Raw genomic sequence first — 14,415 nt, 5'->3', positions numbered from 1 at the left:
AGGGCCTTATTGTGCCAGTTGGAGACAGGCCTGCGCCGGGGGCACTGTGCTCTGAGCTCCCCGCTGTCCTTGGGAAGGCTGCCACACTCGCTAGGGGGACCCTTGAGTACCCTGCCCCCCAGGAGAACTGCTGAGCTGCATGTAAAATGCCAGGGTGCAGGGTAGAATGTATTGCTTGGCTTTGTGGGTTTGCTCATCGCAGGGGCTGTGTGTAGCTGGGACTCTGGCTGCGATGAGTAGGAGGTAACACGTTCTCCCTCTGCCGCAGGAAGCGCACAAGATGGTAAGAGATGCAAACACTAAGCAGGCTGCATCAGAGAAGCAGCTGAGGGAGGCCCGAGGAAAGGTGAGGACTCTCCAATCCCATCCCCCTGCTGTACAGACACAGGGCTGCCTGTGGGCAGGGGGATAGCAACGTAGCTGAGGGTCACATCCCATCCAGTCTCCTCCCAGTGGGACCTCCTGGACTACTGGCCTCTAGACAGTCAGTAGGTCTCTCAGCTCACCGCACAGCTGCTACTGAATGTGGGGAAACGTGCCATTGAAACCAGCAGCAGATCCAACTCTCCTGTGAAAAACAGGGCCCTGAATTTCACCTGGGCTCCCACAAGCACAGAACTGACCAGCAGCTTCACCTAGCTGCAGTTTGTTGCCTAGTGCAGGACAAGCTGCTGCTTTGAGGCACCATGGATAAGGGAGTCTGGGGAGATAGGAGTTAGGGACAGGATTCCCTGATCAGGATGTACCAAGGGGGCATGGAGCTACATCTGCTGCTGATGCCTCATCAGGGAAGGGGTCTCTGGCTACAAGACTTAAATATGCCCTGCCTGCAGAGCCTGAGCCATTGGGGGGATGTGGATTGGGAGGGGCAGGGAAGGCTCTGCAAGTTGTTTCTGATCTGCACAGACCCTGCTCCCTGGTTTGAGATTCTGGGACGAGCAGGGGGTGGAAGAGCTGGGCGGATGCTGTGGATGGATCAAGAGATGTCTCCTAGGCTGAGTGGGTGGCTGGGTGGTGCGGACGCCCCGGGATCCTGAGCATGCATTCCCTGTGCGGTGCATGGGACTCTGCTGGGTGGAGGTGGTGGCGTTGCTGACTCTCCTTGTCTCCCAGATCGACATGCTGCAAGCAGAGGTGACTGCTTTGAAAACTCTGGTGATCACTTCCACACCTTCCTCTCCAAACCGGGAGTTGCATCCCCAGCTCCAAAGCCCCTCCAAAGCTGTCTTCAGGAAAGGGCACGGGCGGAACAAGAGTGCCAGCAGTGCAGTAGTCGCAGCCACCAGCCAGAGCCTGCCCCTGGAGTCGGTCAGCAACGAGTGCAAAGAGGTGGGTGAAATCCATTCACCACATCAGCTCTTGGCCCTGCGTGGGCTTGAGCCCACATGCTGGGGAGGAGCTGGGGAGGGGGCTGGTGGAGGGATCTTCTCAGGGATTCCCTTGAGGTCTGCAGAGCCCACAGCCTTTCCCCTGCTCCGCGGTTTCAGCGATGTTCACCGTAATGCCATTCGTGGATTAGGAGTCCTCTGAGTCTTGCTGTGCTGGGAGCTGGAGGTTTCTTGGCAAAATCCCAGACTGTGGGGACTTCCCCTTACAGGATTAACTCCAGTCTGGGTTCAGGAGAGAACCTCTGGAAACAACCTGCATGCCTTTGCAGGACTTTCCTGGCTGTATGGATAAGGCTCGTAGCTGTACTGGCATCAGGCCGTAAGCAACTACTGAGAACTGGCTTTCCTGATCTGCCTCTGCAGTCTAACGGCTGCTCTGACTAATGCTGTTTGCTTTGATTTCCCATCTGTCTAGTGTGGACTAGTGGTTAGAGCCCAGGACTGGGAGTCGGAATTTCTGCTTTCTGTTCCTTGGCTCTGCCACTGCCTCACTGTGTGACCTTGGGCAAGTCACCTTTCTTCCCTACGTCTCAGTTTCTCTACCTGCAAAGCAGGTATTGCCTGCCTCCTGGATAGAGCCAGGCAAATAAATACAAACAGCTTTTGTGGCTGTTGTTTCAACTAAAATCCTATAATTTCCTTCAGTGAGTTTTGTGGCCCCTTTCATTTGGTCTCCCTAAAAACTGATGTGAGTACAACATGGGTCTGCCAGAATTTATCTTTCTGCAAACAGTGTTGTGACTAGTTGTGTGAACGCACCTTTGCACGAGTGTTTACACGGCCATCTGGAAAACTCCTTGTGGGTGTGAGAGCTGGAGGGACGAGGAAGCAAGTTTTGGTATTTGAGCAGGAAGAAAAAACACGTGGTTGCAGTGGGGGCTGCATGTGCTTTGCCTCCACCACCAGGAGCATTGGTGTCTGCAGCATGGAAGCATTTCAAGAGCAGGGAGGCACTTGGCCAATCTGGCTTGTACCTAGAACGCAGCCAGGAAGTGAGACAGCTAATCAGACCAGGAAGAGGTGACCAGAGAGGACTGGGCTGACCTCTCGGATGGCTCATTTGTCTGACAGTGACTTCAATGAATGGCAGTAGGGATGGGTGGATTCAGTCTGCACTTCAGCAGCTGCTAATATCACCGTGTATGGGATTAGAATTACACATACAGTCTGTGTGTGAACATGAGGAGAGAATCAAAGGAAGGGTCTGTTAAATAGCCATGAAGTCTTGCTTCATTGGTTTACATCTACCTTTCTCTTGCTCAGGTAAGAAAGAACCCAGATATGTTGAAATCTGAAGTCCGAGTATGTAGCCAAATAGAAGGATCCTTCTTGTGGCAATAGGGAAAGAGGCTCCTCTCCCTGCATGAATCAAAACTCCAGTGAGCTGCTAAACAAGGTGATCCAATCAGGGACCAGAAGCAATAGCCTATGACTCAGGTGTCCAGTCAGGTAGCTGCACTATTGACTTGCTGATATCGAACAGCTGAAAAGCTAGCGCAGCCAGTGCCAGGCATTAGCTGAACAATTGTGACTTGGGGACAAACTTGTAAAAGTCCTGCTCTGTTTGCGTGCAGTTCATAAACAACAAAGGGCTGTGTTTGCTGATGCTGTCAATTGCTTGCTATAGTTACGAGGGTCAGTCACCGAAGGTCTGTAATCAATGGGAAATTCTTGGCTGGAAGGTGCTTGTAGAATACCAAAGATGGTAATTATTTTCCCTTTCTTGCTCACTAAATGCAAATCCTGGCAAGGTCCCTACTGCGCCCTTGCTCTGGTGTAAACTGTGTCTACACAAGGGATTTCCATTGGTGCAGCTAACCAGCTGCCTAAAATCCAGGGCCTACATTTTTAAAAATGTGACTAGTGAATTTGAATGCCTCTGTTTTTAGGTGCCTGACTTGAGACACACTTATGGGGCCTCAGGGTTGCGCAACATGTTGGGAAAATTGGGTTTCTTTAAGGCAGCTCAAGCTGGGCACCCAAAAACTGAGCAACCCCAAATCACTGGTCGCTTCTGAAATCATAGGCCAAGGAAATGCTGAAGAACCTAGGACCTTTTGAGAGGCACTCGGCATGCTGACGGGCAGAACTCGATTTTTCTGTATCGTCTGTCTCACGTTTTTGCCTTTCTTTCTCTGCCTGCCCCTCTGAACTGTTTCCTTGTCTGTCTCTCTTCTCTCCACTCGTCCTTCAAAGTTTGGGGTGCCCACTCTTCTCTCTCTGCTCCTCTGTATTGTCCCGGGGAAGGCCATCCACATCACCTATGAGCCAGGCTGGCAGGCCCTGGTGGGAGACTCTTCCTCGTCGTCCTCCTTGCGGCAGGTAACCTCTGAGCTAGAACAGATGTGGCACAGAGGACAGGCTAGGCGGAGGGTGGGATTCATCAGCCTCTCCCAGCTTCAGCCTTTCAGCTCTACCTTTCTTTGACACTAACATCCATTTTTTTTGTTTTGTTTTGTTTCTCTAATTGACTTCCATATTGTGGCGCTGGAGTTGTCTCCTGGCACCAGGTGAGCAGTCTCCATAGCATAGAGCTAGTGCACTGTCAGGACAGACTGGGCTGCTTTGTTCATTTATGTTTTTTTCATGCTGGGCTTGTTTTGTTCCTCCCTCCCCCTCCCCATGTTCCTTTAACAAACTATAACAGGGTCTGCTGGCTGTTTAAGGATAGGGCCAGGCCCAGCACGGTCCTGTCACTGCTGCAGCCTAGAGCCGAGGCATGCTGGGATTTGGCGTTGGACTGATGGGAATTGTAGGGCATGCTGGGAGCAGGCAGGGAAGCAGGATATAAAATGAGAGAGGCTAGGGAAGAGGCAAGATTTGCTGTGGGTCCCTCACAGCTGTGAATTTGAGTCCCATCTGCAAAGGGGAATATGTGTAGCAGCTCCCAGGCCCTGGAAAGCTCCCTCTCTGCAGAGAACCCATAACAAATGTAGCCATTTGGTGCTCTGAAGGAAGGCTGCTTCTTATACCCTACTTTCCCTTCTGTGCATGCCCTGCTGCCTATAATCCCCATCACTTCTGGGAACAGCTCCTCTCAGAATTCCTCAGTTCTGGGCTGCCGCAGCTCCGAGGCTGCTGGGTTTGGACCTGTCTTTAAAGGGCCAGCACACCTGCTACACAAATGGATAGAAATGGTGATGGCTATTCACTGAAAACTTTTCCCTGACTCACTCCTTTGCTGTATTGACCTCTTTCTCCGAGGGGTTTCTGCCTTTATGTCCTGAACTTCGTTGCCATCATGGGCTAGCCCTGGGATGAGAGGGGAATTTGGTCTATTCACTCGCTCTCTGGCTGCCTCCCCCAGTGGGAACTCTGCCTTGCCCTTGGGGAACTCGGGCATTTCACAGGCCTCAGATTGAGCTACCCTCACCTGGCATGTTAATCTGTCACAGAGATGGTGATGTGGGTGGCAGACAAGGCAGATGCAGAGGTTCCCCTGGGGGCGATCCTGCTTTTCTCTGCAGTTCCAAAGCAGCCTTGTAGTTGGGGAATAGCTGCGCTAACTCTTGTGGTGTCTTTCCCCCTCTCCCCAACCCCACACCTTCTCTCTTCCTCTGTCTCCCCTGACACTCGCTGCAGGTTGACTCCATCCTGTTCGCCGAGTTCCAGGCCTGGAAGGAATCCCCGACTCTGGAAAAATCCTGCTCCTTCCTGGAGAGGATTTACCGGGAAGATGTGGGGCCCTGTCTAGACTTCACCAAACAGGAGGTGAGCGCTGGAGCAGAAGCAAGGACTTGGGGGATTGTTCTGCTCAGACATTCAGGCTGTACTGATGCTGAGGAGGGGCGCAGTCACCACCTCACCCGACATGAGCTTTGCCGATCTGAATTCAGTTCTGTGTTTCTTGCTGTAGCTATCAGAGCTGGTGCGGGAGGCCGTGGAGCGGAACACACTCACCATAGAGCCTGTGGCTACCCAGACGCTGCCCGTGGTGAAGGTGTCGGCAATGGAATGTGGCGGACCAAAGTAAGGAACTTCCCAGGTGCTCCCTTAGTCATCGCTGACTCTCACATCCAGTCTCCTCCCGGGCTACAGCAGCTTCCATCCCACACATCTGCTCAGTCTTCTGCTGTGTCTCTAGAGCGCTATCTCAGGTCTCTCTAGGGATCCCATCACTAGGGATCCCATCACCTGAGCAGTACTGGGTAGTAGCTGAGTCGTCTGGTGTAGAAACGCCTCTTTAGCTAATATTTCACAGTGTGTTTTCCCATCCCAAACCAAGGCCAGCAGCTGGCCTGGATCCAGGCACTTACCACTAGGGGCTGGTTGAACCACATGGAGTTTGAGGCCTTGGAGTCCTGAATCATTTTTGGGGGCTGGAAAAACTATTTGGAGTTCACAAACTTACTGAATGTTTTCTTCCTCTAACTTTAAACTCGGGGCGGGGGGAGTCATCCAAGGGTGAGTCATTTGAAAACATTATCTCTCAAGGGTAGAATTTGCTATGTACTGTGGATAGGAGAACCCCCAGAAGCTGAGCCGGCAGGACGGGGTGACCCGCAGGTGGTGTTTTTTATTCCTCCCCTCTTGCAATTTCTCCTATGCATGTGTCCCATAGTGTCCAAGTTCACATCACATTTTTGAACCCATGATGCTCTAGGTGGGTTTGAAATGTGGCAAAATGAGCTCACTCATCTCTCCTCCCTGTCTTTCACCCCAGCCCCTCCTGAGAGCTGCATCGACTGTTTTCAGAGTTACTACTGTGACAGCTTGGGAATCTGTGCTCCTGATGTTACAGGGCCTCAGTTCCCCCAGGAAGGGCGGTGGCAGGAAATGGTTCAATCCAGTATCACTGCAAACAGAGAGGGGTCAGACTCCTGAGCTTTACGTTTCTTGACCAAGAGAGAGGATTTCACTTAGCTGTTGTGTTTAGGTCAGCTTGGTCCAAGCCAAAGGTCATCTGTCATGTCACGAGGCAATGACCTGAATGACACACAGACTGCATGGCAAGCTGTTCCACATTCTCTCTCTTCTCAAAACAAATCACTCTGTGAGTGTTAGTCCCATGCCAAAACCAAGCCGTCCTGTGTGTATCCTGACTGGTTGCCTTTTGTTCTTTTGTCTCTTCTCACAGCGGGTTCCGGTCACAAATTGTAACGTAAGTGATTTTTAGCCAATGATTAAATATCTCTGATCCATTAACAAGTTACTAACTCCCCTGGTTACTAATGGCTTTGTGGCTGGAGTTTAGCCAGTAACTTTTTTAATCCTGTTAATGCCCGAACGTGAATTGAAGGTCCCACTTACAATACTCTTTGGGACAAATGCCTAAAAGTGACTAATGATTTTGGGCCCAACTTATAGAGAGGCCTGGTTTCTGGAGTGTGAGTGCTCGGCACTCTCTGAAAATCTTCTCCCTTTAATATGTCTCGAAAACCAGGCAGCCCAAATCACTCCTCACTTCAGAAAACATAGGCCAGGCTTCTTCTTTTATTTTTTGGTGCGTTTGTCTGTTTAAATCCCTTGCTAGTGGGGGAGAGAAGATAAACAGGCTCACAAGCCTTCCTGAACATTTGGTGTCACATTTCCAATCTCTCTGATTCTTCCTGCCTGATTCATGGCCATCGTAGCTACTTTCACAGCTAAGGAGTGAAGTCAGCATCCAGCACAGAGGCGTGGGGACTGAGAAGGATGTGACGGTGGTTAAATGCTGAGAAATCCCAGGAAATCCCTATTGGGCTGCATGGAGTGATGCTGGAAATGTTCCTGGAATTTTTCAGCAAATGCTGGAAACTGGAGTTCTTTTTACAGACAGTTGAAAAGAGTCAGAGAAGATCAGGACACCCCAACATCTCCTGGCCTTTGATCTGGAAAGACTCCCCTCAGTTTCAGTGGGCTTTGGATCAGGCCCCATCTGATTAAAAGGGACTCTGGAGGGTACTATAATTTCACTGCCTCCAAGATACCAACTGCAATCGTTGGGTATAATCAGCGATGAGCCCCGGTGTATAGTCCATGTGGTCCTTCAGTGAAGATGCCAGACCACATGGGCATTCCACTTTTGTTGCAGATGGGATGTAATTTATAAACCTTTTCTTGTTTAAGTTCGTGTTTGAAGTTTAAAAGATAATGTTTGAACTTGGCCTCTGTGTGACATTGGCACAGGTTAGAACTGACCGACTGTGCTGTGGGTTCCAGCAGAAAAAGCTTCCCGAAAGAGCACGCGTTAAAGGACAACAAAGGAATGATACACTGATTGGAAGAGAAGACATGCATAAGGGGAGGTTGAAGGAGCTATGTAGTAGCATGCTGCCAGAGAGTATTACATATCCCCTTTGTGGCTGGACCGTAGAAGAGGTTATCAGCCTTCGACTGTCTCCAGATAATGGAATTAGTCCTTTTTAGCTCACATGATAGAGGCTTGTGTTTTGAAACTGGGTTCAATTCCCAGTGAGTGGTTGTGTGCACAGAGACAGATGATGAGGAACATTGGTAAAACTCCCATTGGCTTCAGTGAAAGCTCTTCTTGAGTAAGGGCTCCAGGCTTTGGCTCTGAACTGGGCATGAGCCAAGGGAAAAGCATAGGCATTCTGGACTTACACCAGTGTGACTGAGCTCAGGATCTGGCCTTTGGTGTATAAATACCTTCAGAGTAACAACAATATAAACTGAGAAAGGGGAACATTCCCAGTCTTGGAAGATGGTAGGACAAAGAGCAATAACTTTAAAGATAAGGAAGAAGAAGGTCTAAGAGGGATGCTCAGAGCAACGGAGTAGTGAAGGGAATGGTTGGTCAAGGCACCATTGCTACAGAGTTCAAGAGAAGGTTGGAGACTAGGTTAATGAGAATAAAATAGTGAGAGACCCTGCAAAATGCAGGGATCAGACTGGGTGGTCCAAGTGGCTCTGGTCCATCAGGGAATCTGTATTATGGAGGGAATATGTCCTAAAACCCCACCACTCCCATTGTGATAGTAGTAGAATGGAACAACTTAAAGATCTGAGTATGGAGCGTATGGTGCCATGTTTCTGTGTGGAGAAATTGAACCGCAATCTGAGCTTGGCCGCAGACCTTCTGATGTGCACTAGACCAGGTCTCAGGGGCAGTCTGAATAGCTGTCGTACGGCACTCTGACCAAACAGATCCAGCCCTGAGCTGTGATGAAGGAACAGCCCTCTCCCCTCACAGAACATAGAGCCCCTTTTCCTAAGGCTGAGTAACCCACAGTGCATGTATGATGGAGAGGGTGCAGAGAACAGACAGAACTCTTTACACTTGTTACATTGCTTTATCCTAATGTCTAACAGCTTTTCTCCTGGCCTGTTGCCAGCACTGCATGTCCTTCTGGTTTCAGACCATCCCGGGGAGCCCTGGCGTGCAGGGCCCTGTATCAGTTTACCTGGGGATTGTGTAGCTCCTGGTGCCTCCTGTGCAAATGTAGGATGAGAATTCTCCTGTACTTGCCCCTTCCTGCAGCTTTTATTGAATTGTTCCTGGCAGCAGAGAACTCAAATCCCACCTTCTTCTTTCCTCTCCTGGGCTCTGACTGACTCAGACCTGGCTGCTGGGGGTTGGCTTGAGGAAGCTGCTAGCTGCCATGCTCTGTTCCTCCAGGAGTTCTCCTTCACTGAAGCACTGTTTTCCTTTCTCCTGGCAGGAAGTGCGCTCTGAGTGGCCTGTCCCGAGCCTGCAAACACCGCATCAAGCTGGGGGATTCTGGGAACTATTATTACATCTCACCATCCTGCAGGGCCAGGGTAAGTCCTCCAGTATCCCAGGGGCCAGCTCTTCTTCCCAGCTCCTTCCAGGAACTGAAACAGAGTAATCCCTGGTGTAGCTCCACAGAAGACAGTAGGAGTGAATTGGGCTGATAGAGTTGGGTTGGCTCTCAGTCAGTCTGCATTGATCGCTGCTACCCCGCCCTGTTTCTCAGGGTACAATACCATGCAGTGGTCTGGGTTGTGTCACTCATTTAAGGCAACAGTAACTTTCAAAATATGTCTTTACTTCTCTCTTCTCCATGATTTGATTCTCTGTGAAGCTTTGATTTCCTTTGTCAAACATTGTATTTCACTGTTCCTTGAATGCTGGGTTTCGTTACTGTGCAGTGGAGAGCCGTGACTAAGGCTGTTCTGGAAGCAGACTCTCCTTTTACTCTGGAGAGCACTGAACAGATAAATTATTCAGTATTATTATGGCCCTGATTCAGCAAAGTACTTAAACAAATGGTTATGCTTAGCTCTCTTCAGCAAAGCTATCAAGCATTTGCCTAAAAGGTAACCATGTGTTTAAGTGCTTTGCTGACTTGGGGCCTAAAGGAGCAAATCATTCCCTACAGCAATCCCTGTCTGGGATAGGGCTGTGGGGGATATTGGCAACAGAGCTCAAACTTTGTCACTTCAACAAAAGCAGTCCAATTTAGTACAACCCCTCCTTGCACAAACAGTGTAGTTTTTCTCTAGGGCTGTTTTCAAACAAAAGAAATTCCCATGTAAAACTTCCTTCAGCAGAGCTCAGTTCTTCCTTTCAAGTCTGAATGTTCACAAAGTGCAAAAGTTCTAGGTCCTTATTTCTGGCCTAGGATGTTTCAGTTACAAATATTGTAGTGAAACTTTGCCAGCCCCTGCTCATAGACTATCAGGGTTGGAAGGGACCTCAAGAGGTCATCTAGTCCAACCCCCTGCTCAAAGCAGGACCAATCCCCAATTTTTGCCCCAGATCCCTAAATGGCCCCCCTCAGGGATTGAACTCACAACCCTGGGTTTAGCAGGCCAATGCTCAAACCACTGAGCTATCTCTCCCCCCATCATCTTTACACAGCCTTAATTTCGGATACTGAATACACATAAATATCTGCCTCTCTCCTAACTCTCCTCCCTGGCTTAAAATACACAGGACTTAGAAAGCTCTTTTCATCCATAATTCTCAAAGTACTTCAGTATTGCTGCAGGTGAGGAAATAGGGCCCCAGAGAGATGAAGTGACTTGCTCAAGGTCACACAGTGCCTCAGTGGCAGAGCAGACATTAGACCCCACCACCCTTTACTCCCAGTCTAGCTCTATATCTGCACTTCCCCTGCCTATCCCACTTTACTCTCCTCCTCCTGCCAGGGAGAGTCCCATGGGTTTGTGCCAGGATTTCCAAAGTGACAGTAGTCATGAGCTCCCATTGACTCCAGCTGGAGTTGCGGGTGCTCTGCACTTGTGAAAATCAGCCCTGTGACCATAGAGGATGGCGCCAAAGCACTGAGGTGGGTGGTGGCGATGCCAAACCCTGCAGACTTAAGGAAAAGGGGTCCTCTGGCCAGCGTATCTGCCTTTGCTTTGGCCAGCCCCTGCTGTGCTATTATTATTATTGGTGAGGCCGTTTTACAGCAATGTCTCTCTCTCTCTCTCTCTCTCTCTCTCCCTCTCCCCTAGATCACAGCCGTATGCAACTTCTTCACCTACATTCGCTACATCCAGCAGGGCTTGGTGAGACAGGATGGTAAGAGGCAGCTGGTGGCCCCCAGCAGAGGGTTGGGTGTGGCTGCCTACTGCTGGTCAGTGGGAGCTATTGCAAGGGCTGCTCCCTGTTGCAGAAAGGGACTGGGTTCCTAATGTTCAGTGAAGGGAGGCGAGAGGGCAGATGGGATTTTCCCTCGGCCTAGTAAATGCTCTGGAGGGATGGGAGGGCCCCAGTCTAGCTGAATGGGAAGGAGATGTGGAGAGCTCTAGACAGGTTGAGGGAGAGAGGTCAGTAAAGGGGCAGGGAAGCAAGGGAGGGGGACAAGAGGCCTGAGGTGTGGGACGGGCAGGAGTGGGGTGGAGAAGGAAAGGAGGTGCTCACACTCTGTGCTTTGGGGGCTGTGCCCCATGCTGCAGGGCTGGCTGAGCAGGATGGCCCTACTGCTGTGGCTCACTCCAGTCCACGTGTACTCTCAGTGTGGAGCTACGTCCCACTCATAGGGGAGGGGGCTGAGCCAGGTGGCTCGCACGGCGCCTAGCGTGGGGCTGGCTAACCCCCCTGCCCCTTTGCTTTGCAGTGGAGCCGATGTACTGGGAAATCATGCGGCTCAGGAGGGAAATGTCCATGGCCAAGCTGGGCTTCCACCCCAGCGCGATGTAGGCTGGGCCTCGCCGTCTGAAGGGAGCTGCCCCATCTTGAAGGTCACGTACTCCAGCAGGCAGACAGACTGAGGCAGTGCATCTATGCTCACGGGGTTCCCTCCCTCTCCTGGCCTGACATGAACTGCAGAGGGGAGGAGCATGAGTTCCCCCGTCCAAAGGCCTCCTTGCTGCCGTTCTCACAGCGACTGAGATGCAGACACCCCCTCTCCCCCCAGAGATGGGCTGGTCCTTTGAGCTCTGTGGGGTGGCCAGCTCTAAGTTCTGTCCATAGTGGACCCTTTTCTCTATGCTGCCTATAGCCAGTTTTTTTAATTTTATACACGATCTTGCTTCTGTGGATTCTCCCAGACCTGCTGTGCACGAGGCTGGTCCGGGGCTCCCCCGTTTGGCAGTGGGTCCTTCGGCACCGAACTGCAGCTGGGCCTTCCCACATCCACCCCTCTGCCTGAGGCAAGGGTGCAGTATTGCCCAGCTGTCCCCCAGCCCTCACTGGTGCCCCCTGCAAATGCCAGCACCGCACAAAAACCTCACTAAGAGCCATGCAAAGCATGTTTTCCAAGTGCTTCCCTGCTCCTCTGGCAGTCGCCTATCGGAGTCACTTTCCATTCACTCAGTCACAAAGAGGGGTTTGATTCTCTTTTCAGCTCAGGGTTTGGTTTTGTAATCCAGCTCAGAGCCGGAGAGCTACAGCGTAGGCCAAAGCTCCATGCCTGGGGCCTTGGTCTCAGTGCAAATGGAAATTGCAGAACAGAAAAGCTGGCCACAGCTATGCTGAGGTTGGCTGTACTAGGCTGCAGACAGTGTCTCTTCGGGTCCTCGTGAGGCAGCGGTGCCCTGCTATGGTCACTGCAGGAATGAGCATCTCCCTATTGCTCTGCTTTAAACCCCAGCCAAGGACAGATGCCTTGTAGCCACTCCTATTTCTAGGCTGTGGCTTCAGGCATTCACCTCCCTGGGGCTGTCTCCTCTCTGGCTCTCCTTATAGCCCCCAACTCAGGCAGTCACTACTCAGTGGCCAATTATAGGCTCTGGCCCTGGGCATTCACTTCTGTGCTGCTCGATTAAGGCCAGAAGGAACCATTAGATCATCTAGTCTGACCTCCTGTATAACAGGCTGTAGAATTTCACCCAGTGACTCCTGTATTGGACCCGAGCCTTGTCAGTGCTTCCTTAAAGGTCTCCCAGCTCCCCAGCAGGGGAGCCCTGAGACACCACTGCATGTGGGTGACAGCGCCTGGGGCAACCATCTCCTAGCCCCCCCTGCAGCTCACATCTCCCCTCCCACTGTCGTTAATATAGGAGTATATGCAGTAGTGCTGGGAGGGCCTGATCCAAAGCTCATTGACATCCTTGGACTCCGAGTGGCTTGGGCTCAGACATTTAAATATACACGGTGCTGTACAGAACCTTGCAAAGCCATGATCCTTGCCTTGGATTGTCTTTATAATTGAATAATTAACCTTTTCTACTATGTCATCATCTCGGCTGCCGTCCTGTGCTGTTACACCGTCTCGCATGGTGCTGCTGGACCGCGTTTCTCTGTGATGTAACTCCACTGCTATCAGCAGAGGCATGATTTGGCCCGTTAGCACCCAGTCTCAGATCATCTGTGATGTCACAGCCTCTCCCCAGAGGGGCTGCTGCACAAGTAACCTGATAATGTGCAAAGGAAAACGTTCTGCATGAGTTGCCTTCCATTCCGCTTTGCGTTTGTCTGGGACCGGGGGGCAAATGGCAATAGAACCTCTGGGCTGTTTGCAGGTCAGCAGATGCCTCGTTGCATAAGAGCCTCTTGAGCGTGGGGCAGCAATCCTGGGAGAGGCACTCCTTTGATCGTGGGAATGCTGGCTGCGCCCTGCTGCTCTGCGGGAGGCTCTGCCTGGTGGCCCTTGGTGCCCCCCTGATGACATACAGTGGCACTTGCAAGCAAAGGTTGGTCAATAAGTGAAACTCAAGTCCTGCTCCCCAAAGGTAGCTGGGAGGAGGATGCTGGAAATGCTCCCATGGTACCTGCCTCTTCCTACTTAGAACAGGGCTGGTCTGAAACACCAGCACCCAGTTGTGGCCCCACGGCTTGGCTCTGCTTCTGCCACGAGCCATAGTGGGATTGCAAAGTTTAATTCCTCTTTAGCAGCTGGGTGTCCTGGAAATCCTCACTCTGATCCTGGCTGAAAAAAATATTAGCTGTTTTCTGCAAGGGAAGATGTTGTTTTACACTGTGAATTACAGGCCTGGAGAGAGAGCATTTAAGGACAAGCTAGGCTGGGTGCCAGCGTTTGAGCTGGTGTGAATCAGCATCTCTGAGTCCAGTGGAGCTATTCTGATTTACACCAGCTGTGATGAGGGAAAGCTGAGAATGTCCTCCTCAAATTCAGATTTCAGCTCTTTCCTTGCAGTTCCACCTGGATCTATTTTTCTTTGGTTTCTGCTCTAAACTGCTATGTAATGTTGCTGTGTGCTGTTAACCAGCTGCCGTGTTCCAGCCTGGAGGTCACTGCAGGTCAGCAGTGGGTGAGATGATCCCTCTGTGTAGATTTTCCTATCAGTTTGTAAAGTGCTTTGGGCTGAAAGGAGCTAGAGAACTGCAAGCTGTTATTGGTCTAGACACTTCGTTTTAAATGTAAGACAAAAACAGTGTGTTAATTGCTCAATTTAAACAGCAAGGTGGCTGCACTCTGCTCTTTATAAAGGAAAATAAACTTTTGCCTAGAGGAAGAATCATAATTCCGGACTCCATATTTGGCCTGGCCACACCAAGGGAGGGCAGGGCAGGGAAGCAGTTTAGTGGCCACAGTGAGGATCCGAATACTGTCGCTCTGTGATGATAAGCTGGACTAAGGCTCCTCAGGATGAGCTTATGTAGGGCACATGGATTGGTGTGGAGTTGCTGACCATAGTGCACCACCCTGGGTTCCTGCACTGCCTCGACTAGGAGATGCCCTGGTGCCACTGTAGGAACTGGCAAATCCGAGAC

The 14,415-nt window shown here is 51.0% G+C and overlaps 1 protein-coding gene across 7 annotated transcripts in view; it reads left to right on the top strand.

Moving 5' to 3' along the window:
* The window catches only part of RAB3IL1 (RAB3A interacting protein like 1), a 33,343-nt gene extending 19,184 nt beyond the window's left edge, over positions 1 to 14,159 (top strand). For 2 of the 7 annotated variants that reach the window (XM_048854529.2, XM_048854522.2), the window contains exons 4-12: positions 269 to 346; positions 1,114 to 1,329; positions 3,585 to 3,710; positions 4,971 to 5,099; positions 5,245 to 5,357; positions 6,466 to 6,489; positions 8,990 to 9,089; positions 10,752 to 10,818; positions 11,357 to 14,159. In XM_048854529.2, coding sequence (XP_048710486.1) covers positions 269 to 346; positions 1,114 to 1,329; positions 3,585 to 3,710; positions 4,971 to 5,099; positions 5,245 to 5,357; positions 6,466 to 6,489; positions 8,990 to 9,089; positions 10,752 to 10,818; positions 11,357 to 11,439 — 936 coding nt within the window. In that variant the 3' untranslated portion in view covers positions 11,440 to 14,159. The remainder of the gene's footprint in view (positions 1 to 268; positions 347 to 1,113; positions 1,330 to 3,584; positions 3,711 to 4,970; positions 5,100 to 5,244; positions 5,358 to 6,465; positions 6,490 to 8,989; positions 9,090 to 10,751; positions 10,819 to 11,356) is intronic. The other 5 variants (XM_048854533.2, XM_075129277.1, XM_075129276.1 and 2 more) reach the window with 4 other exon arrangements.
* Positions 14,160 to 14,415: the final 256 nt, after the last annotated feature.

Source organism: Caretta caretta, chromosome 6 (genome assembly GCF_965140235.1).
Source record: "Caretta caretta isolate rCarCar2 chromosome 6, rCarCar1.hap1, whole genome shotgun sequence".
In the NCBI taxonomy this organism is placed as follows: Eukaryota; Metazoa; Chordata; order Testudines; family Cheloniidae; genus Caretta; species Caretta caretta.
The sequence above is the reverse complement of the archived record's forward strand: the minus strand, read 5'-3'. Positions and strand labels throughout refer to the sequence as shown.